This window comes from Elephantulus edwardii, unplaced genomic scaffold, assembly GCF_000299155.1.
Source record: "Elephantulus edwardii isolate Elephantulus edwardi_28Jun2011 unplaced genomic scaffold, EleEdw1.0 scaffold00021, whole genome shotgun sequence".
In the NCBI taxonomy this organism is placed as follows: Eukaryota; Metazoa; Chordata; class Mammalia; order Macroscelidea; family Macroscelididae; genus Elephantulus; species Elephantulus edwardii.
In genome coordinates, this window is record NW_006399771.1 from 11,849,756 (window position 1) to 11,875,845 (window position 26,090).

A 26,090-nucleotide genomic window follows, 5' to 3' on the forward strand; every position below is an offset into this window, starting at 1 on the left:
GTCAATACACTCTTCCAGCACCACAGCTCAAAGACATCAATTCTCCTTCTGTAATTCTTAGTTACTGTCCAGCCTTCTGATGCATGACAAGTAATTGCTAATACCATGGTCTGAACTGGGTGCACCTTATTCTCCAGAATAACATCATTGCTCTTCAGCACTTTGGAGAGGACTCCGGCAGCAGACTTTCCCAATGCAATATGCCTTTTAATTTCCCGGCGGCTAGTGCCAAAGTGGTGTTTGTGAAGCCAAGCAAACTAAAGCTATTACCAATCTCAATCTCTTCACCATCTATCATGATGCTGCCAATCTGCCCAGTGGTGGGAACTTTTGTTTTCTTGATGTTGAGCTTCAATTCACAGTGAAGGCTTCAGTCCTTGACCTTTTGCAACAAGAACTTCAGGTCTTCCTCAGTCTCAGGAAGCAATATTGTGTCATCTACATAACACAGATTGTTGAGTCTTCCTCCAATCCTGATGCCTTATTCCTCCTCATAGAGTCCAGCCTCTCCCGGATGATCTGTTAAGCATATAGATTGAAAAAATATGCAGAGATAGATATCAAAAGACAAATTGCATTGGGAAATTTGCCGTCAAGGACCTCTCCAGGGTTCTCGAAAGCAACGATGTCTGTGTAGAGACTAAGGTGTGCCTAATCTAGGCCATGGTCTCCTCAGTTATTTACTGTGTATCAGAGATCTGGACAATGACTAAAGATGGCAGTAGAAGAATCAATTTCTTCAAGTTGTGGTGCTGCAGAAGAATCCTGAACATATCATGGACTGCCAAGGAAACAAATAGATCTGTCTCGGAGAGGGTTAAAACATGTTTCTCCTTGGAGGCTTGGGTTTTAAAGCTCCATCTCATATTTGGGCATGTGGCCAGGAGAGATCAGTCCTTGGAGAAGGACATCATGCTTGGAAGGGTGGTGGGAGAGTGCAGGAGAAGAAGATCCCAGGTGAGATGGGTTGATATAGTAACTCGGGCAATGGGGGTTAGTGTTTCAGAATTAGTGAGATGTTGTTGCGTACTGTAAAATTGGAACTGACCCATAGCTGACCCTTCAGTTAATTTTCAGAGGCAATTAATCTCACTAGAAGCAACTGATTGTTCTTATCCTGTGACATCTTTTTATACATATGTGCGCGCCTGTGTGTGTGTGTGTGTGTGTGTGTGTGTGTGTGTATTTTTTTTCTTCCCTTTGACATCCCATTGAATTAATCTTGATTCACAGCAGTACCAGCTGATGGACTAAAACTGTCCACTAGGATTTTTCAAGGCTTTAAGTTAACAACAACATAGGGAGAGCTTTGTTGGCCTAGTGCATAGAAAGTTATGCTACTAAGCCAAAGATGGGTGATTTTAATCTGTGACCCTCAGACCTAGTTCTGATTGTTTTTGATCAATCTTCTAAGTGATATAAAACTGGTCTGTCCATTTACTGTACAGAGGTGACTCATGGTTGCTGTGATGCTAAACACTGTGATACTGTTATGTCATATGTGATAATGGTTACCATGGCAGACAGTGTTTGGTGGAGCTTCCTGATTAAAACAAGCTTAGAAGCAGGAGTGGCATCCTCATCCAAAATAGCTTGCCTCCAGAAACTCTATGAACATGGAGAAATGATGAAATTTATACAATTATTCAGGTCTTTTGTTCACAGGGTCACTGAGTCATCTATGACTTGAGGACACTTAACAACAAGTTTGTAGAGCTTCATTTGTGTTTTGTCAACTATGCAAAGACCTTTGCCTGGGTAGATCACAAAAAGTTGTAGCTAACATGGAAAAGATTGGAAATCCCAAAACATTTGATTGTGCTAATGCAAATCTTATAGCTAGACCAGGAAGCTGTTACCCCTACAGAGCAAAGGAACCTTGCATGATTCAAAAATCAAGAAAGGATTGTGTCACACTGTCTCTTTTCTCTATACATTTTCAATCTATATGTTGAACAGGCTATTCCATAGACTAGACTTTATGAAAAGACTGTGGCATCAGGATTGGAGGAACACTCACCAACACTTCACAATATTCAAGTGAAACTACTTTGCTTATCAAAACTGAGGGGGACTTGAAATGTTTGCTGCAGAAGGTCAAGGACAGCAGCTTTCCATATGAGTTGAATCTCAACATCAAGAAAACAGAGATCCTCACTACTGAGCCAATAGGCAATATAATGATAGATGGAGAAAAGGTTGAAGTTGTAACAATCTTCCTCAAGTCTGCAAGAAACGCCCTTGGCACCAACATTCAAAAAATTAAAGACATGTTGCATTGGGAAAATCTGCTGTCAAGAACCTGTCCAGAGTTATAAAAAGCAGTAATGTCAGTGTAGACGTTAAGGTTTGTCTGATCCAGGCCATAGTCTTCTCAATTGCTTCATATATATCTGAGAGCTGGACAATGAATGAAGATGAATGACAATGAATTGATGCCTTTGAGTTTGGGTGCTGGAGAAGAGTATTAAATACACTATAGACTGCCAAGAGAACAAACACATCTATCCTTGAGAAGGGGTAACCTGGTTGCCTTTCGGAAGCAAGGGTTTTTCAAATTCTGTCACATATACTTTAAGCATGTTCACAAGAGGGACCAGTCTGTAGAGAAGAATGCCATGCCTAGAAGCATAGAGGGTCAGCTCAGAAGAGGAAGATCCTGAGTGACGTGGATTAACTCAGTAACTGTGGCAATGGGTTAGGTGTGTCAGAGATAGTAAATTGACTCAGGATAGTATAAGTTTCAGAGCCAGTATTGATAGGGTCACTATGAGTTTTAGGCAATTCAATGGTACATAACAACAACAACAATATGTCAAGAAAGGAGGCCTTGTGACACATTATTAAAGAACCCAGCTCTAAATTGAAACGTGCCTAGTTTGAACCAACCAGCTGCATTGCTGTGTGATTCTAAAAGAATTGATGGTCTTAGAAAGCCCATGTGGCAATTCTACTCTATATTACAGAGTTGCTAAGAATTAGAATCAACTAAATGACAATAAGACTAGTTTTATTTTATTTTTTTAAACATTACAGAGTATGACTATCAAATGTGCTAGTCGCTTTAAACCAAATGTGCTAGTCGCTTTAAACCAACAACTTTTTCTTAACGACTAAACACCATACCACCAGAATTCCTTGTGTGTGTACTATTATTGTTGTTGTTATTAGATGTCATCACATCAAGTATGACTCATAGCAACCCTAGCAACAGCCAAAATGAACCCTGCCCTTTCCCATGCCATCCTCATGATTTCTGACACACTAAAGCCCCTTTTTGAAGTCGTTGTGGTAATACGTTTCCTTGGAATTCTTCCGCTCCTTCACTGACTGCATTGTTGCAAACGTGATGTCCTTTCCAAGGAATAGCCTCACCTGCCTACCTATCCAAAGTATTAAAGATGAAGCTTCATCATCTTTGTGTCTAAGGTGCACTCTGGCTGCAGCTTTTCCAAGATATGTTTATTCTTTTGGCAGTCGGTGGAATATTCAGCACTCTTCTCCAATATAACAACTAAAAGACATCAATCCTTCTGTCATCCTTATTCATTGTCCAGCTCTCTGATGCATAGCAGGTACTGAAGAGACCATGGCCTGACTGAGGTGCACCTAGTTTCCATTATGACACTATTCCATTATTAAACTCATCAGCATTTTTGGAGAGGTCAGTGGTGGCATATTTACCCAATGTAATATTAACTGCTGATACCAAGGGAGTTGATATTTATCCAAGCGAGACTAAATCATTGACAGCTTTAATTCTTTCCTCCATCTATCATAATGTTGACTGTTGATCCTGTAGTGAGGACCTTTGTTTTCTTGATGTTGAGATGTAATCCATATTGAAAGTTGTAGTCCTTGATCTTCTGCAGTAAGCATTTCATATCCTCCTCATGTTCAGTGTGCAAAGTTATGTCATCTGTATAATGATGTTGTTGATTAGTCTTCTTCCAATCCTGATGCTGCTTTCTTCCTCACAGAGTCTAGCTTTATGAATTATTTGTTCAGCTTACAGAGTGAACAGATATGGAGAAAGGGTAAACCCTAGAACCCTTCCCGAATTTAAACCACACAATTTAACACTTGCTCCATTCAGACAACAGTTTCTTGGTCTACGTATTGACCCCATACAGCATAATAAAGTGTTCTGAGATTTTCATATGTCAGAGGCAAAATTCCAAGTGCTATGCATATGTTACTCTTGGACAGTTTCCCAAAAAGTATAACTAATCTCAGAGAATGAAGACATTACTAATAAAGATATACAAAGGACTGTACTTTTGGTACAGATTGTTTTTGTTGTATACCATTGAGTCGAACCTACCCATAGCTCAGCCTCCAGTAGGTTTTCAGAGGCAGTTCATCACATGGGAGGAGATTGCCCACCTTAATCCACTATAAAGTGGCCATATTATTTTCTTTCATATTTTTTAGACCTATCAAAAGAATAAGCAGACAGTTTTATATTTTAAGTTATGTATTATAGTATGTGTAGCCCAGAGTCAGCTGACAAGCTTTTATTTCATTCTCTATTTGATTCCAAGTTTGTATGTATTGTATGTATTTTATATCCAATAATTTTTACCATCATGTATTTTATAACCTTCTGAGTAAATACTAGTTTACTGATATTTAGACATTTTTAGGTATTATGACAAGCTAAAATAACAGCATCAGCAAAAACAAAAACAAAAGATATCTTGTCCAAAATAAATACTCTGGGTGGACAAATATGCTATAGGATGGAAGAATTAGCCAGATATATGAGTAGCAAAGACTTCCAGGCTAAGAAGTATCCTCAGAACTCAGCAAATGTCTCTTCATTCTTTTAAAAAATGTTCTTAAAAATACATTTAGTTTCTACTCAGAAATATTGTTTTCTGTTAACATATTGAATATTAAAATTATTAAAGTAGTCTTCCAGGGAGAATATTGTATATTCAAGTGTTTGTACAGAAGCCATGTTTACTATGTTACCATTTAGTAAAAAAATAAGCCATATTAATAGGCATTTGGGGTTTTTTAAAGCTATTATACTGATGTGCATATGTGTGCATTCCACTTCTTTCTTGTTGCATTGAAATAAGAGGGCATTTCAAAATAAAAAAATATATTATGATGCTAAACAAGCCCTTAATAAACTTTTAAGTGCTTAATTTTATAATTGATCTAATATATGCAAGTTAACCAGAATAACTACTTCTTTACAGGAGGGTTTATGGAGACCGAAGCTGCAGCCCAGGAATCCTTGGGGTTAGGCAAACTTGGAACTCAGGCTGAAAAGGATAGAAGACTGAAGAAAAAGTAGGTTTGGAAGCATTTCCCTTCTTTTTAAAGTATTTATTCTTTATGTTGTTTGTGGGGAATTAAAAGGAGTCTCATTGGAAACAAAAAACTATATTATAAATTTAACGTATTCTTGTACAAACAACAAAAAATCCTACAGAACTAATAGTCACATTTGCTAATTACAGTATGCTGAAGTGTGAAATGAGTATTAAAAATTTTGGTCCATAGAAGAAATTAACATTTTCTTTCAAGCAATTTAAGCATTATTTTAAAACTCACTTATAATTAAATTATGCTAAAAAGTGCCAAAATAATCTAGCATTTTATTTGATTATGTTACAGAAAGGGGTATGATAAAAGGAAACAAGATACTAAGCAGCCTCCTAGTTTCTCTCTTTCCAGTTATAAGTATTTCCTCTTTCAAACGAAGTATTTAAGAAATGAAACAGTTCTCTGAGTGTAAACTAATTTTTGATTCAAAGCAGAGAATTTCATTTTTCATGTGTGAGGAAACGAGTAATATATCTTTTCACTGACAGATAATATTTAAGTTATTTATAAATGGGCAGCATGTGACAATAGCTATTGAAAGCCATGTAGGTCTATAAATTTCAAATTGTAGTAACATTTTCAGTGACCAAATTGTACCTTTAGACCATGTCTTTTATAAACAAAGTAATATCTCCATGTCTCAGCATATCTACATTGGCTAATCTTTTCTCTCTCCTTTCTAAATATCTATTACTACACTTGGCTTTATGCCGGTAGTATTTATCATCTTTCCTGTTAAAGAATATAGTATTCATATTAAGGAATGTTAGTTATCTTTATTATCATTCTCAAAGCAAATATGTTTATAGGGCTAGCACATTTGTTTCATATTTTGCCTCCTTATTTGTTTTGAAGAAATATAGGCTTACAAGTTCCACAATAGCTGAACAACTTGATTACTTATCAGCTGGTAATTAAAATTAGCAATATACTCAAATGTAGTAAAATACTGCTTCTCGCCAAAAATATAATGACTGGGAGCATTATTTCTTCAGTACAACTAAATGCAAAATGACAGTTAATGAAAGCGGGTATTTTTTTAAATTTAATCATCATTCACTCAAAAATATATTTATATGCCATAATAAATTGTTAGCAAGTTCTGGTGACCTACTGGTAAGAGCTGTACTGCAATCCCAAAGACACCCTGCTCGAATCTACCAGCTACTCCATGGGAAAAGGATAGTAATCTCCTCCCATGCACTTCACTACCTCTGAAAACCTGCAGGGAAAAAAAAACAACAAAAACCTGCTGGAAGATTAGCTGGGTTGGTACTGACTCAATGGCACACAACAATAACAATATTTGGAATCTCTTGGATTTATTTATTCCTTTGTAGATTTTATATTTAATTTGATGGTTCTGTGTTTATTTAAAGATAATTTTTAAATGTATTCTCCATTACTACATTTTAAAAATAAGTTTATTATAAATATTATAGGGAAAAAAAAAACCCTAAACCTGAACCTAGCTAGCTATTAAAATTGGGTTATTTCTCTAATAGTTGATTTCTATTTTTCTCATAGAGAAATATTTCTAAATCATTGCAATCTGACAAGTTTTCTTAGTTATATATAAAATTGATGGTTAGAATTAGCAAAAACCTTAAAAAAATCATCTACAGTTTGACAGTAGCTCATTATTTCCTTATGGGAAAAAAAAATACATTTTTATTGACTACACTAACTTTTTAGTGCTGTAAAATTATACACCTAGAGTGAAAGCCTAGATTGGGTAACTTGACACACAGTTGAATCTGTCTGATAAGTATTTTATAGGATTGTTTTTCATATGCTTAGTACCTTCGGAGTCAGAAAGTGGTTCTAACTCTGCTTAGACTAAAGACATTACTATACATGACTTGGCATTTCACTTTACAATAAACTTTGCAAAAATATAATTTTTTATATGTTTCAACTTTAAGACATAAAATTCTACCTTAGTTTCTGAGTTATCCGTGTTTTTTTGTTTTTTACTCTAAATAAGACAATTAACTTTTAAGACCTATAATTTCAAATGTTATTTCTTTCAAATTTTAAGTATTATGAAATATTAATAGTTAGGTTATTGACATATATAAAGTAGTTTGAAATTTTGTGTAGTAATATGAACAATTTTATTGAAGCAGGAATATAATTGAAAACAGTAAATGCCACATCTTTAAGTATGCTTAGAGGAATGATAGAGTACTTTATGTTCTCATTTCATCTTTACTGCTTTTCTGTCAAATGGCAAAAATAAATCATTCAAGTAATATTATTTAAAAACATCAAGTGCTATACATTTAGCAAGTTCTTTCACAAATGCCACTCACTTTGTGTAGCAAATTTGTATACTTACAATCATAATTACCATGGCTTGTGCTAAATAATCTCTATATTCTATCTGTTCATTTAGTAGAATTATGTCACGGGACATAGGAGCTAAACCTTTATTAAACACCATCACACAGTTTGCAGTTGAGAAAAATAAATCTTGTTTTTAACTACCTAGGATAGTAGATATCTAGAATTGGTAAGCTGTGAATTTAAATTTTATTGGGAAAAGTCCTCTCTAAATTAGTAACATATGGTATATTTTGAAATATAGGCAGTATGATGAATTTTAGAGAGCAGAATTTGAAACATCAAAAAGTCTTGTAATGTTCATCTGAGCTGCATTTGCCACCCAGGAAATTAAGCACACATGGCTCAGCTCAGGTATTTAGGTCTGAATTCCTTTTGTACTTCTAATTTGCGGCCTGGCCTAGACACTTGTTTTTCTTATATACACTTTTGGTTCAGATAAACAAACACTAATATATGATAAATGTACTTATTTTAAATATATGTGTATTGAATATAACTTAAAGATGTGCTACTCTTCTACTCTAACATCTAATTTAGACTTGAATGTTATTTTTTGTTCTGGCTGGTTCATGTATAATATACCTCATCATTTTATTATGCTCTCTCTTAAAGCTTTAATAGCGTGATGGACAGGGTAAGCATTTTTATATAGAGCACTGTTAAAATGCACAATATCTGTCACACTGAAATTCACCTCATAATTCTTTAAGTCTTTTACATCATTTCTTCTCATTTTACCTTCTCTAAAACTGGATCAGGTCTTTTGATAGCATTTTGGTATGTTGTTTTTATGTGCCATTTAGTTGACTATGACTTGTAGCAAACCTAGGAACAAAAGCTCAGAAGCTTACCCCATCCTGTGCTTTCCTTATAATTTCTGCCATGCTCAAGCCAATTGTTACAGTCACTGTGACAATTTATCTCATTGAGCGTCTTCCTCTCTTTCTATGACTCTCCACCTTTCCTCACATGATGTCTTTTTCCAAGGACTCTCTTGTCCTGACAACATGCCCAAAGTATGTGAGACAAGGTTTCACATCATCGCTTCCAAAAAGCATCCCGGTTGCAAGTCACCTAGACAAGGCTTCTTTTGGCTGTCCACGGAATATTCAGTACTCTTCACTTACACTTATTCAAAGCCATTGATTCTTCTTAGGTCATTTTTGTTGATTGTTCAACTTTCAGATGCAAAGGAAGCAAGGGAAAATATCACCTTAGCATAGTTTACCTAATCAAAAAGGAACAAGTCACTTAGTTATTTCTATATGTACTACTGATATTAAAATTGTGATTGTTCACAGCTTTCTGGGCTTGGGAGCTTTCTTATAGGTGTCACAACTCTCTGATAGCTTGTCCATTATTCTCTAATTTATCTTGCTGGCTTCCAGACAAATTTTTTACTTAAAAAAGCTAAATATCAGGGAGCTCAGTTGTCCTAATGGCAAAAAGCAGCACTGCAATTCCAGAGGCATGCAATTCAAATCCACCAGATGCTCTGCTGGAAAAGGAGGGACAATCTCCTCCTGTACGAGTCAGATCTGATTTGACAGTTACACACACACACACACACACACACACAAAATAAAATAAAAAAATAAAAAAGCTAAATATCTTCTTCCCCTTTTGTAATAAAGAGCAAGCATGTCATGAGAACAGCCATATCTTACCTCTAACAATTCCACAATGGAAACTGTTCCCCCCTTGATAGCATTCATAATATAAAATCATCTTCCTTGAGGTCAGATACACCCCCCATACTTCTATCTTGTTTTCTACTCATTCCAACATGAATCTTAGTACTCTGCTGGGTCCAAAATCCATTGCAATAGCTCAAAGATTACATAGAATGTAGAGAAGTAAAAAGATTATAATTCATATTGATAACAGATACAATCACTCAGTCAGGACAGCTTCTGAAATGTGCTCACAAATGCTTTAAGCAAATGTTAAAAAGCACTTATTCCTGCCAAAGTATGGCTTTTCTTGCCAGTTCTCCAACAATCTTGGGTGAAAGGCTCTTAGCTCTAGTTCCATATAGTAGATACAAGGGTAGTTCCAAATTCAGTTACATCTCATGTCAGGACTCTTGATTCTTGTCTGTGGCCACAACTACTGCTGTTGTAAGTCTAGCTAGACAATAATCTTTAGACCCAAACACACACACACACACACACACACACACACACCTTTTCACGTTCTTCTTTACTGGTGCTGAGACTCCTTAAAACCTATTGCTGAGAAGAGGAAAAAAAATTAGTGGCAAAAGTAGGCAATCCTCTTGCGGATTGGATTGTTGTTGTTGTTAGGTGCTGTCAAGTATGACTTATAGCGAACCTATGAACAAATGATCTGAACCCAGTCCTGGCCTGTGCCATACTCACACATCCTGACACACAAAAGCCCATTGCAGCCATCACCTGACTGAGAATCTTCCTTTGCTTTGCCAACCCTCCACCCTTCCCAACATCATGCCCCTCTCCAAGGAATAGCATCTCTTAGCAACATGTCCAAAGCATGTGAGGCAAAACCTGATCAGTCTTGCCTCCAAAGAGCACTCTGGCTGAGCCATCTCCATGATATATCTGTTCATTGTCTTGGCCATCCATGGGATGTTCAGTGTTCTTTTCCAATAAGATAGCTCAAAGGCGTCAATTCTTTTTCTGTCATCCTTATTGATTGTCCTGGTCTCCGATGAGTAGTTAGTAATTGGAAAGACTATGGGCTGAATCAGACACATTTAATCCTCAAACTGACATCCCTACTCCTCAATAATTTGGAAAGGATATCTAACTGTAGATTTTCCCACTGCAATTGTGTCTTCTTATTTCTTGACTGCTCATACCAAGGGTGTTAATTGTGGATCCAAGGAAGATGGAGCTGTTGATAATTTCAATCTCTCCTCCATCCATCATGACATTGTATTAGTCCAGTTGTAAGAATATTTGTTTTCTTGATATTGAAATGCAATCCATACTGAAGGCTGCATTCCTTGATCTTTTGCAACAAGTTTTTCAACTTCTCCTCACTTTAGCAAACAAGAGTGTGTCATCTGCATAACGCAGGTTACTGGTTGAGTCTCCCTCTAATCCTTATGCCACATTCCTCTTCATACAGTCCAGTTTCTCAGATAATCTAAAAAAAACATGTCAAAGTGAGAGAGCTGAACAGACTATTTCAAAGGGCAGCTCAGGAGGACAAAGCAAAGTGGAAAGGGTACTACATCTTATTTATACATTCCCACCCATCCACAAGGCAAAGTCAAAATCACTGTCTAAAAAAGCTATTTTGAACAATAAATTCTTAATACCAGCCCTTTCTCAATCAGAACTAGAACCAATATCTTCATCACTTCTATTTTATACCTCAATACGTTTTTCTAGTTTCAAGTCCTCTAATTTGATGTAAAACTAAAACTAATTGCTAAGGTTATCCAAAGAAATCCAACTACACAATTTCAACTCCAGAGCATAATAGAATTTCCTAGAGAATAAAAGTACAAAACAAACATGAAACGTAGATATATTGACTCACCAAAATTCAATTCTATATATTCTTTAATTACCAAAATTCTCCAGGGCATGTATGTTAATATTCAGTAAGTGCAAACTACTTCCCTGTAGAAAAGGCACCCATCTTCTAACTATATGATCTGTCTGTAGTTAGAATCTACCGCTCCTCATAAGGAAAAAAAATGAGACAGTTTGATTCTGCAAAGATATACCTAAGGGAACTGTATAGTGCAGTCACACTCTGCGTTTTGGAGTCATCATGAGTCAAAATTGGCTTTCAGCAGAAACTCTTTCCCTTACTCATATTGGCAAAAGATTCACTTATAAAAAAATCATATAGACATCAATAAAACTGTTAGAGTATGTTGTTGTTGTTATGTGTTAGGAAGATATTAAAATGTTGATTACCTTTGAGCTGAGCATGACTGACAGCACCCCTATGAACGAAAGGCCTGAAGCCTTTCTAGAACTATCAACATTTAGTTAATAATAATTAACCTCTTAAAATTAAACCTGCAGATACAATAAACTCGACACTGTAAGAATTGAATTGTTACAAGCTCATAAACTATAGAAAAGGGGACCTTAGTTATCTTGTTCCTAGAGAGCTGTACTCTATAGGCACTCTGAAGGTTCAAATCCACAGCAGCTCTGTAGATGGAAGATGGGCAGATCTCCAGAAATACAGCCTCGAAAAACATGCTGAAGTTTTGGCTCTGAGTCAATTGCAACTTCCTGAAAATGAGATGGTATTGATGAAATTATTGATGTCTAGGTCTCAGTATTGATTTTAAAATAACATATAGTTTTATGGTTATATAAATTATTCTGAAATTTAGAGATATGAACACAGAAGAAATAAAGTAAAACTACAGCGTTTCCTGAAAAAGGATTTTTTGAGTTATAAAAGTTAAATATATTTTTATTAAAATTTTAAATGTGATATTCAAATATAATATTTTCCCCTCAAGAAATACTTATACCACGTTCTCTGATTACCATCATTAGAAATTATTTGATTAAGTGATAAAATTCCTGATTCCTTAGATAGCAAAAGATTTGCTATTATCCTTAAAATTGATCATTTGTTGAGTACAGGATGATTTAAATTTGAAATAATTTTTCTTAAACTTTTGAGAACATGCTCTTATTTACTAATGTATAATAGCAAATGGTAATCATTCTTTTGTAGACAAGGTGTAAGTTTCTTTTCATTTCTCTGAAACTGTAAAGATAATCTACTTTATTGGAGAGCCCATGAAAGTCAAAGTATGTTTCTAGGCAAGTTGATTTTTCATATTTTATATTTCTGTTTTCAAATCTGGTGAATTATTTGACTGAACTGTATTTTAAATTTATTTTAGTTGGGTAAAAATTTATAAATCTCACTTTTTTTTTCCAAAAATTCTCCAATAGATAATAATTCGCATTAATATACTCAACCCTTTTACATTTTCTCTATTCACAATTCTGGACTCTATTTTGAGTCTAGGAAACATTTTTACAGAGACTTCAGAGATTAGAGATAAAAATATCTTTTTCAGTAGTAATGCAGCTGTCTAACTTTCAAGATAGCCCTTAATAGTCAGTGAAAATATTAAACTTCACATAGTATTCATTAAATGAGTTACTAATATATACAAAGAAATAAATTTTTTTTTCTATAATTATATTTTATTAATTTTCATAAACATTTACAGAGATTTTGGGTTTTCAATATTTTCCTTCTACCTTTTTAGCACTATATATATATTTTTATTAAAATATATGTTTGTTGAAATCTTCTGTACCTTGAAGTTTACAATGAATATTAACATATTAATTAATTTTTGAACTTTTATTTCTAACTTAAAGAGCATACTGTTATATATCAGAACTTTGTGTTCTCTTAAATGAATACCACTGCTAAATGAATATGGATTTCATATTTGAAATAACTTTTTCAGCATCATTAAAATGAAATTAACATTCCAAGTGAGCTTTCAGCAACATCCTCTCCAGAGGACCAGCTTTACCCTTGAAGCATTGCAGTCACTGTTAATCACCAGTGAATCTTTATGTTAGAACTTCAAAGACATACAAGTGAGCTCTATAGATTTAGTTAATTTATTCCCAATCTAATCCTAAGGGTCTTATTTAGTGTATAATCTTTAATGTGTTTTGAGACTCTGCACTTTTAATCTTTGACATTTTTAAGGTTCAGAGTGTGCATATCTCTAAGCAGTGTGTGTCACTGTAAATTTCCATAATTAAAGGTACTGCAGAAACTTCACAACATTTTTTAAAATAAATATTTAGTTAGGGCTTCTGTGACACACTAAACAGATAAATGAGCTGTAGTCCAGAATTTAGTTTGTAATCCATGTGCAAGAATAGTTGAATAAATTTGCTCATTTAAGCAATACATGGCATATAAATTTCTTTAATCTTTTTTTAAAATTTCTTTAATCTTATGTGAAATTTTATTTAAACTATACACATAGGAGTTAAAATCTTTTGTCTGTACCTTGACATACACTACTGTGCATTGACCATGGCAAGCTAAAACACAATAAGAGATTAATTGGTAGGGTTGAATACCTCACAGACCCCAATAATATCAGAGTCAGGACAGCAAGAAAATTTGAATAAGAAACTATGAAATACATTACCAGAATGTTCACACAAATTCATATTTTCTATTTTACTCCATTGTACCTTTTAAATCTCTAGATAAAAGTATCTGATTAGCCTCACATTGGATGCAAGTTTATATGTGTCTCAGTCAGTTATCGTCAAAGAATTATTTAGTACAAATGATTATTGGTGCAACTCTTTGAACAACCAACTCTAAACGATCTGTTGTTGCTGCTGTTATGTTCCGTCAAGTCATCTGCGACTCATAGCGACCCTATGTACAATAGCCCTAAATCCTGCTCTATCATGTGCCAGTCTTGCTGTATACAACATACCTACCACAGCTACCCCAGTCAATGAATCAATCTACCTCCTAGAGGGTCTTCCTCTCTTGTGCTGTCCCTCAACCCCCCAAAGCATGATGTCTCCCTCCAAGGACTTGTCCCTCCTTGCAACATTCCCAAATCATTTCAGATGAAGCTTCAGAATCCTTACCTGCAAGGAGCAGCCTGGTTTAATCCTCTCTAGGACAATACGGTTCTTTTTCTTAGCAGCCCATAGTATATTCAATACTTTTCTCCAACATCACAGCTCAAAGGCATCATTTCTCTGCCTATCCTCCCAAATCATTGTCCAACTCTCTGACACATAGCAAATGATTGCAAAGACCATGCCCTGTGTCAGGTGCATCTTAGTCTCCAGAGAGACACCATTGCTCTTCAATACTTTGGAGAGGGCTCTAACAGCAGACTTTCCATTGCAGTGAATCTTTTAATTTCCTGGCTGCTGGTGCGAAGAATGTTGACTGTGGAGTCAAGCAAACTAAAACGGTTAACAATCTCAATCTCTTCACCACCTAAAATAATGCTCCCCATTGGCTCAGTGGTGAGAATTTTGGGGTTCTTTATATTGAGCCTCAGTCCATATTGAAGGCTTCAGTCCTTTACCTTCTGCAGCAAGAGCTTCAAGTCTTCCTCAGTTTCAGCAAGCAGGATTGTGTCATCTGCATAATACAAATTGTTGATGAATCTTCCTCCAATCCTGATGCCACATTTCTCCTCATACAGCCCAGCCTCCAGGATAATCTGTCCTGCATATAGGTTGAAAAGGTATGGAGATAGGACACATCTCTGACGTACACCATTCCCAATTTTGAATCAAGCAATGTTTCCTTGCTCTGTTCTGACAACTACCTCCTGGTCCAAGTATAGGTTTCTCAAGTGTTCTGGGATTCCGATTCAGCTGCAGTTTGTTGTGATCCACACAGTCAGTGACTTTTCATAATCAATGAAACACAGATATATTCCTCTGGTACTCCCTGCTTTCAGCCAAGATCCATCTAACATTAGCTACAATATTCCTAGTACTGTAGTCTCTTCTAAATCCAGCCTACATTTCTGGAAGTTTTCTGGTGATGTGCTGTTCCAGTCATTTTTGGATAATCCTCAGCAGAATCTTGCTTGCATGTGATATTAATGATATTGTTTGATGATTTCCACATTCTGTTGGATCACCTTTCTTTGGAATGGGAAGCCTTTGGAATCACAAAAGCCCAAAAAGCTTGAGGTATACACTATCAAATCAAGATCTGGATAATGAAAATTAAAAAAAAGAAAAAAGAAAAAAATCTGGATAAAGGGAGATAGATGTTGTAAGGAGTAGATGGGAGTGGAGAGGATACTGGTGGAAGAGGGAAATGGGTGGGTCAAGACACTTATGTCAAGGGCAGTGACAACTCTGAAACTAATGGTTAATTCCACAATTGGGGAAATATCTTTCATCTGCTTTTATCAGTAAAAGGCTTATCTGTCAGATACTTTTCTAAACCTGAACATTCAGATTAAGATAGACTAGGAAGAAGGATTGGTCATCCACTTCTGAAATTACAGTACTCTGAAAACCCTTTGTACAATAGAACACACTTAGACTAGCAGATGGGGTAACTGAGGTGGAGCTTTCAAGTATGGAAATACAAAGGAAGAGGAAGAGTTTTAAGCAGACACTAGTGATTGGAACACAAAATGTGAGAACCATGAATGTATTAAAAATAGATATTGTTAAAAAAGAAATAAAATGCATAAATATTGACATACTAGGTATTGGAAAGATGGGATGGACTGGCATGGTGTATTTTGAGTCAGACAATCATATGATCTAGTATGCTGGAGATGAAAAGGTGAGGGAAAAAATGGGGTTGCTTTCATAGTTACAAAAGTAACTTCTAGATGTATCTTGAAATACAATATTGTGAGTGACAGGATAATATCCATATGCAAAAAAGCAAGTACAGTGAATACCACTATCATTCAGATATATGCACCAACATATATGCACCAACAACCAGAGCCAAAGAAGAGGAAATAGAAGATTTCTACCAACTTCTAAATTCAGAGGTCGATCAAACATGCAATCAAGATGCATTAATAATAATGGGTGACTGAAAAGCAAAAGTTGGGAAAAAAGAAGAAGGATCAGTAATTGGAAAAGATGGACTTGGTGACAGAAATGAAGCTGGAGATAGAATGGTTGAATTTTGCACAATCAGTGATTTATTCATTCCAAATACATTTGATAAGAAACATAATCACAAGATATACACATGGATTTCATCTGATGGTATGCGTAGGAATCAGTTTTATTACAGCCAAGGAAAAACTTCCGGAGAAGCCCAATTTCAATAGCTGTGAAAACTAGGCCAGGTGCTGACTGTGGAACAGACCACCAACTACTCATATGCAAGTTCAAGCTGAAGCTAAGGAAAATTAAATCAAATCCACGGGAACCAAAATATGGCCAAACTAGTAAAGCAAAAAAAATTAGGAACTAAACTCAATGTTTTGTAAGTTTCCCTGGGAAAAAGTATGCCAAACCTCTACTTGGAACTCAAGAAGCATGACTTTTCTGCCTCCACTCTGAGAGAGCTGTCATTTTGCCATCTGATTATACAGTTTTATCCAGTTGCAATAAGGGACATTTGTAAGGATTTCCTGATATTGAAAAACAATAGTATGCACAAATTCATAATTCATTCTGCTAAGATTAGTAGCAAACTAATTACAAAAAACACCGAATCAACAGTGTCACAAATGTTTGATTTGTTGATTTCTGACACACCTGTCGCTCTTTCATTCCATTTTCTCACTGTCCCTTGGGCCTTGGAGTTCCTTCGGTGGTTCACTAGAAGGTCTCCCAGAGATGCAGACTCCTCAGAGAATGACTCACATGGCTATCCATATTCAGGCTAGTTCGGCAAAAGCTGGTGACCTTTATGGAGTACCAGCTGCAGTGCAGCTGGAAAGAAGATGTCCCCAAAAGAACTAGCGTTTAGCTCTCAAGGGTTTTATGAGCTTCTAGTAGAATGGGACTTGCATCTCTTCCTCATTCCATCTCCTTCATACAATAAATATGTCAGCACAAAAAGACAGTTGATCAATGGCTAGGAAAGACATTTTGAACACCACTTTGACACCACAATCTAAAAGCTAAAAGAAAGAAATCCACAATAAAGTTTTGAGAAAAAAAAAGTGTTCTCAGTTCAGTAGATTTAGATATATTTGATTAAATTATGAAAGAAAAGGGGGGAAACAAAGAAATAGGACTGCAAATTGAGTCAACAATATAAAACTATACAATTGTGTCATGTTAATGTATTATGAGTAATGTCAAATTGAACAGAAACTCTATATTTTGTCCATATTTTCTGTCCAAAGGAGCATATATTTTGTGGTCCAGAAAAGGTAAAATAAAAATTAGTAAAAGGAAATGAAAGATAAGGATAATTGGGCATAAATGCTAAAAATAAACAAAAACCCTTACCTCTCAGTAAATTTATGTTGTTCATCATGATTTGCATGAATAGCCAGTTTCAGTTTCTTACATGTGATTTGCAATCTAAATTCTGGACTATAATTCATGTATACATTTAGTTTGGTACTTGTGGTGGTGGTTATGGACTGTTGAGTCAATTACAACTGGTAGCTACCCTATGGAAAATACCTATTAATCTTTCCCTATCCTGAACCAACCTCACCTTCTTTGACATATGTGACTCCATCACCACAGCCATTGTGACAAGCCATCTCATCCAGGATTTTCCTCTCCTGAGCTGAAATTCCACACTTCCAAGCATTATGTTCTTCTCCAAGGACTGTCCACAACAAACCAGTTTATTACCTTGGCAGTCCATGGTATATTAAATACTCTTTCCAATACCACAATTCAAAAGATTGTTTCTTCTTCTTTCTTCCTTATTTATTGTCCAGCTCTCAGATGCATAGCAAGCAATGGAGTAGACCATGACCTGGATCAGGCACAGCTTAGACTTTAGACTGACGTCATTGCTCTGTAATGCTCTGGAGAAGATCCTGACAAAAGATTTTTACACAGATAATATTTATTAAAGTAAATCTCTGTTTGCTGGAACACACAGACGACAACTTTTCAATCAGTTATATAGTAAATAAAATGTTCCAACAACCATATTACAGCTATTGATATTTTGAGGCTATCGGCATGCTCCACTCAAAGGCAATAAACAACAACAACATATCTCCATACTTCAAAGAACTTGTGGGAAGATATGAAATAATATATTGTATAAAAGTATTTTTAAAGGATCATGATCATGTCTTCAAGCAGTTGGTCTGTTGAATAAAAGGGAGGAAAATGGAAAAAACTTTGTCTAGTTTTCTTACTTAATAGATGTCTCCAAGCTATCCTTGGCATTTTATTCCTGCTTTTAAAAACAAATCTTAATTCTTTGAACAGAATATATTTTTAGCAATTCGATTGTTGCTAAAAAGAGTCAAAAGGAAGCCCTTAAAAGATTAAGTTGTGCCTTTTAGAACTATTCTTTGGACCTGCTGATGAAGGAAAATTCCATTAAAAGACCCTTGGTGTTATAAAAGCATTAATATACATTCTCAATAATACCCCTATATATAAATTTGGAATGTGTTAGCTAAATAAATGAAACAGATTTTACTCTGCATTGTTACAAGTAATTTAAATAAAAATTACAAAATTATGTCACAGTGACATGCTTTATAGCAAGCAATTTTACTTACCAAAAATCTCTGAGATGATTCCAACGCATAGTGATCCTCCAGGAGAGAGGACAACTCGTAGGGCTTGCACAGCTGTAAATCTTTACAGAAACAGGTTACCACATATTCTTCCTGTGGCTCTGTTAGTTTGAACCACAGAACTTTTGGTTACCAGGCCAATGTTTTGAGCATTGTGCCAGGACGGCTCCTGCCTTTAATAATACTATTATCAAGTTGATTCTAACTCATGTTGAATTAATGCTATAAATCTGTACAAAAGCAGATTCCTTCCTCTTTTCCAAAAGAGCGGCTAATGGATTCCAATTTCTGACCTTGCAATTAACAAGTTGGTGCAAATGTGAAAAATGTAAAAAAATGTGTTTCTTAAAAAAAAATGTGTTTCTAAGCACGGTCGTCAACTAAAATTGCGTGGCAACGTGTTAACTAAACAATGACTCCAGCATTCCTGGACCTTTTAATGTTATTCTTTGTTGTTACTGTACCACTGAGGTGGAACCAACTCTTCGCTGACCCTCCAACAGGTTTGCAGAGACAATTTAATCACATGGAAGAGATAGCCCTTCTTTCTCCTGCAGACCAGCTGATGGATTCAAATCCCATGTCTTTGGTTTGGCAGCACAATTTCTTACGACTTAGCCACCAGATTTCATTATAGACCTGTAACGTTATTGCTGTTATAGTTGTTGTACGGTGTCATCAAGTTAAGTATGACTTATAGGGATCCTATGAATGAATAACACATTTGCATCCTGTCCCATCCTCCTCATATCTGACACAATTGAAGCCATTGCTACACTCACTGTGTCAACCCATCTGTTCTTGGGTTGTCTTTCTTTTTTCTGACCCTTTATTTTTCCAAGTTTTATGTCCCTTTCCAAGGAATAGCTTCTCCTTTCAGCATGCTCAAAGATGTGAGGTGATAGTTTGGCATCTTTGCCACAAAAGGTCATTTTGGCTGTACTTTCTCCAAGATGTATCTGTTTGCTCTTTTGACAGTCCATGAGTTAAGTGCTCTTCTCCAACACAACAGCTCAAAGGAATCAGTCCTTTTGTCACCTTTATTCATTGTCCACCTTTAGATGCACAACAAGTGATTGAAAAGGTTATGATCTAAGTCAGGTGCATCTTAGTCTTCAAACTTAAATCATTGCACCTCAGAAATTTGGAAGAGTGCCTGGGAGGAGGTTTTCCCAATGTAATATGTCTCCTAATTTCCTGACTCTGGGTACCAATGGTATTGTGTTTCCAAGTAGGATGAAATAGTTGAAAAAGTCAGTGTTTTTCCATCTATCATGATGTAGCTTATTGGTCTAATATTGAGGATTCTAGACTTTTGGATGTTGAGATACAAACCATATTGAAGGTTTTAGATTTTGATCTTCTGTATTATTAAAATCCTTCTCACTTTCAGCAAGCAAGCTTGTGTTATCTGAAATACGTCATGAGTTCTTTCCTTTTTAGTCTCCAACTCCAGTTCTTTGCATATTCTACTCTAATACTTGGCTTTATCTTCTCTAGCTACTCTTTGAAATCCTCTTTCTCTTTTACTTCTGCATTTCTCTCCTTTGTTTTGGCTTCAACCCTCTAGGAGTTGACTGACTGCCCATTTTCTGTACTAGGGTAACTTGTGTGTTGCTGTGATAGTGGAAGCTTTTCCACTGGTATCTCATATTCTAGAAAAGGCAACTATTGTGAGCAGATTTCAGAATGATTTCCAGATTGAGTGAATAGAAAGTAGGATTGACTATCAGCTTCTGGAATAACAGACCTCTGCAAACCCTATGAACAATAGAGTAATATAGTATTAGATGTATAGCCCAGATTGGAAGTCATTTAAAATCACAAGAAATGAGTATAAGTACCCTTTAATAATAGGAATATGGTATCTATGACATGTGAATGTAGAAAACGGAAAGTTTTTTAAAATAAAATTGAATTCATGAAGATCAACATTCTAGGCATTACTGAATTGAGATAAATTGGCTATAACCACTTCAAGTACAACAACCATATGATCTTTTTATGCCAGGAATTAAAACATGAGGAAGAATAGCATCACATTCATAGTGAAAAAGACAATTTCAAAAACTATCTAAAGCTCAGAGTTAATGAGTGGTAAGATACTATCCATAAACATACAAGGAAGACCTGTTCCGATGACTGTTATCCAAATATATGCACCGACAGCTGAAGTCAAAGAGAAGGAGATTGAGAATTTCTAACAACTTTTGCAGTCCCAAATTGATCTAATATGCAATCTGGATATATTAATAATTTTGGATGACAAGGATGAAAAATTTGCTAACATTGAGGAAGGAATGATATTCAAAAAATACAATCTTAGTGACAGAAATAATGCTAGACATAGAATGAATTTTATATGTTCAATTATTTTTTCATAGCAAACACTTTTTTTTTTATAAAACACAAAAGGAAACTTTACACATAGACCTCACCTGATGGACTGAACAGGAATAAAATTGACTACATCTGTGGAAAGAATCATTGGAAAAGCTCAATATCGACAATCAAAACCAAGCCAGGTGCTGACTGTGTAATAGACTATCAATCACTCATGTGCAATTTCAAATTTCAGCTGAATAAGATTTTAAAAATTCCATAAGAACCAAATCACAACCTTGAGTCTATCCCACTTGAATTAAAAAATCATCTCTAGAATAGATTTGTGGCATTAAACACTAATGTTCAAAGATGCGAAGTTATGCATTAGCATCAAAGATCACATTCATGAAGAGAACAAAATGTCGTAACAAAGACAAATGAGGAAGAAAAGATAAAAATTAATTGACTGTAATGCTGTTTTTGTTATGTGCCATCAAGTCAACTATGACTCATGAAGACCCTATGAACAATGGCTCTCAACCTTGCCCTATCCTGAGTCAAACTCACTATCTGGGATACACTCAACCCCATTGTCAGAGTCATAGCACCCATTTCATCTTGTCATTGTTGTTATTGTTGTTGTTTTGTGCCATTAAGTTGTTTGTGACTCATATCGACCCTATGTTCAACAGCCATGAAACCTTCTCTACCCTGTGCAAACTTTACTGTCTCTGATAGACCTACCGTCATTACCCCAGTCACTGTATCAATCCATCTCATCGATGGTCTCTCTCTCTTTCTCCATCCCTCCACCCTTTCAAGCATGATGTCCTTCTCCAAGAACTGGTTGCTTCTTGCAACATGCCCAAAGAATGTCAGACGAAGCCTCGGAATCCTTGCCTCCAAGGAGCAGCCTGGCTTCACCCTCTCTACAACGAACCTGTTTGTTTTCCTAGCCATTCCTGGTATATTCAGTACTCTTCTCTAGCACCATACATAGTTCAAGGGCATCAGTTCTCTTTCTATCAGCCCTAGTCTTTGTCCAGCTCTCTGACACATAGCAAGAATTTGTTAAGACTATGGCCTGAATCAGGTGCACCTTAATCTCCAGACTGGCTTTGTTGCTCTTCAGTGCTCTGGAGAGGTTTTTGACAGACAACTTTCCCAGTGCAATTTGTCTCTGGATTTCCTGATACCAAGAGTGTTGATTGTGGAACCAAGAAAACTAAAGCTGTCACCTTATAGATTTTTAATATTTTTTTGTTGGGTTTTTGTTTGTTTTTTGTTTTTTGGGGGTTTTTTTGAGGTCTGATGGGCTAGTGGTAAGGAACTGTGCTGCCGATCAAAGGTGTATGCATTGAATTCACCAACTACTAACAGGAGTAATATAGGCAGTCTCTTCCCATGTGATTAATTGCTTCTGAATTCTCACTGGAGGGTCATCTGGGAGTCAGTAGGTACTGGACAGCACATAATATCAACCTACACACACACACACACATACACACACATAGACACAAAACCACTATTAGCTACAGGTTCTAAGAGATAACAATAATTTCATAGACAAGGCAAATATTTGACAAATAAATTAATGTTTTTGTCAATATCCATAAATTTAAATAGAATGAAATCCTCTGTACTTAAAAGACTGTAAGTAGATGTTGTGTTAATCTGAAGGAAATAAATATATTCAAACCAACATATGTTCAGAGAAACAAGACCAAGATAGTGAAATAATTTAAAGTTCTGTCTCTAAAGATACTTAAAAATAGTTAGGGGTATTGTGGGGTATGGGGGATAAGTATGCACTAGTGGCCGAGTGATAAGAAGTTAGACTGCAATCCTGAAAGCACATGGTTCGAATCCACTAGCTGCTCAGTGGGAGAAGGATGCGCAATCTCCTCTTGTACAATTAACCGCCTCCAAAAACCTACTAGAGGGTCAGCTATGGGTCGGTTCCAACTCGATGGCTCACAACAACAGCATCAAGAAATAAAGGACACTCTAGTAGCTTGTTGTTGTTATGTGTTGTCAAGTCATCTGCAGCTCATAGTTAGCCTATGTACAAGAGCTCCAAACCCTGCCCTATCCTGAGGTGTTAAAGAACTGTGTTGCCAAAACAATAGCATGCAGCTCTAATCTACCAGCATCTCTGCAGCTAATTACTTGGTTTAGATTCAATAATACACACCAACAGCAATCAGAAATAAAGATCAACTAAACTATTTTTTTGTTTGTTTTCTTGTTGTGTACCATCAAATCGATGAGACTGGCACAGGAGGAGATGGCTCCTCGTTCTCCAGCAAAGCATTTGGTGGATTCGAAGCCTTTCGGATTTCAGTGTAGTTTCTTGTCACTTAGGCCACCAAAGTTCCCTGACAATTAAACTATCATAAAAATTTTTTTTATTGTTTTTCATATAATAATTCTTCTATATCATGTTTCATTCATATACATTGTGTTTATACAATCTTTCATTTACATTGTTTCATACAATTATTCATATCCGTCTTATTTTACATGATTGTTTCTTAATTGGTTTGCTTACAAAGCTTATATACATTGTGTTTCATACAATCATTGTCATACATTATGTTTTATAAAATCAATAACCATTGGACCTTTCCCATAATTACTCTGTACTCTTTTTTTTTTCCTGTGTTCTTGATAAAACTTCAGGCTACAAGTCAGAGGAGTACTAATATGCTCTAAAACTTCTAAGAATTACAGCACATGGAAGAATTATCCACTTGGAATAAGAATTATGACATATAATTATGTCCACTGCAAACTCACTGTGTGTTTGCACATAGTAGAATAATAAATGTAAGATTCACATAATATTTCAAAGTTAGATGTAAGACTAGTAATGATTGTTAATAAATAAGACATATAATAAATAACATTACATTTTTAATCACTAACATTATTCATTCCAGTAAACTTTTCAGCAATGACTAATGGCAAAGATAATTAAGTTCACTTTTTAAAGGGGAAATTTATAAAAGCAGAACAAAAAATGAATAGATACATCCAAACAGAATGTTGTTGTTGTCATGTGCTATCAAGTCAACTACAACTATTACTAACCCATGAATAAGACTTGTCAACTCTGCCTTATCTTGAGCTAGTCTTATTGTTTCTGACACACTTGATCCCTTGCCACAGTCTCTGTGTCAACCCATCTCATCCAGGGTCTTACTCTTCTGTGTTGTCCTTCTACCCTTCCAAGAATGATATCCTTCTCCAAGGACTGTGCTCCTGCCAGCATACCCCAAGTATGTGAGATGGAGCTTCAAAATCATTGCCTTTTAATTATGGTGTTGGTAAACGGTATTGAATATACTATGTATTGCCAAAATAATAAATAAATCTGTTTCTGAAGAAGTGCAGCCAGAATGCCCTTTAAAGGGAACAGGGTAAGACAACCTCATAGATGTTAGTCATGTTTCCAAGATGGGCGGAACATAATGCTTAGGATGATGGAGGGTCAGCAAAAGACAAGATCCTACTCAAGAAAGATTGATAGAGAAACTGAAAGAATGAAGTTAATAAGCACAGAAAAGATTATGAAGATAGTGCAAGACTGAACAAGTTTTTGACCTTGTGACCACTTCCCATGAGGTCAGACACGTCTCCCATGCTCTCATTCCTCATTCCACTCATCTCAACACAGAACTTACCGCTTGACTTAGTCCAAAATCTGATATGAGATCTCACAGTCTACACATATTGGGAGAATTAAATGGTAATAATTCAGGTTAACAACAAAATACAGTCAAGACAGCTCCCAAAATGTACACCCAAGCAACTCAGCCTCGAACCTCCTGGATCTAATTGTCTGGCAGAGTTCTCAGTCCTGCCAACATTGGCTTCCCCAACCCCAAAGTCTCATTTTATATCCAATTCTCCAATTCAGCCATTACTGCTGCTGCCATCCCAAACAATTTGGGGAACATCTCCTTTCTCTTATTAGACAGAGAATCTCTTCTAGTGGGGGAAGAATTCCTTCTGGTGGGGGAAGAATTTCTATGTAGCCAGAGTAGTTTAATTTGTTGGCAAGATTAGCCAATCCTCTTGTAGATAGCTGAGACCAGCCAATCTCCTTATGGAATATTAGATAGCCACTCTCTTTGTGTATAGGCCAACATGCTTTACTTGTGCAGTCCTGCCCCTCTATATGGTCATTCATCTATAGAAAAGCTATATAGAGAGACAAACCCCAAAGACCTATTGTCTTAATATGAGTTGGAGTTTATTTAATAGCATCTAATAGCAACATTATTTTTCTACATCTATATGTGGCATAAATAACCACTACCAATTTTACAAATATTCTCTCTGTTTACATTTGGGAATTTCTGCTGGTATATACAATCACAGCAGGGCAATTTAGATTAGTGTCAATTGAAAATTCAATACTATTCAGCAATCAGTAATTTTGAGAGATCCATGACTGCAGACTTTCCCAATGTATATCCACTGATCTACTGACTGCATACCAAATGTATTTGTTGATTCAAGCAAGATGTAGTAATTGACAACTTCAGTCCTTTCTCCATTATCATGATGTTACCTATTGGTTCAGTGGTGAGGACCTATGTTTTCTTGATATTGAAATGTAATCCATATTGAAAGCTGTAGTTATTGATCTTCTACAGCAAGTGCTTCAAGTCTTCATTTTAAGCAAGCAAGGTTGCATCATCTGCATAATGTTTTTTATGGATTTTCCTTTGATCCTAATGCCACATTCTTCTTCATAGAGTACAGCTTCACAAATTATTTGCTCAGCATATAGATTGATGAGGTGTGGAGAAAAGATACATCTCTGGGACACATTCTTCCTGGTTATAAACCAAGAAGT

At 35.8% G+C, this 26,090-nt stretch overlaps 1 protein-coding gene across 4 annotated transcripts in view; it reads left to right on the forward strand.

Moving 5' to 3' along the window:
• PPFIA2 (protein tyrosine phosphatase, receptor type, f polypeptide (PTPRF), interacting protein (liprin), alpha 2) overlaps window positions 1-26,090 on the forward strand; it is a 778,898-nt gene that overhangs the window by 666,869 nt on the left and 85,939 nt on the right. For all 4 annotated transcript variants that reach the window (XM_006882537.1, XM_006882538.1, XM_006882540.1 and 1 more), the window contains one exon: window positions 5,211-5,304. In XM_006882537.1, coding sequence (XP_006882599.1) covers window positions 5,211-5,304 — 94 coding nt within the window. The remainder of the gene's footprint in view (window positions 1-5,210; window positions 5,305-26,090) is intronic.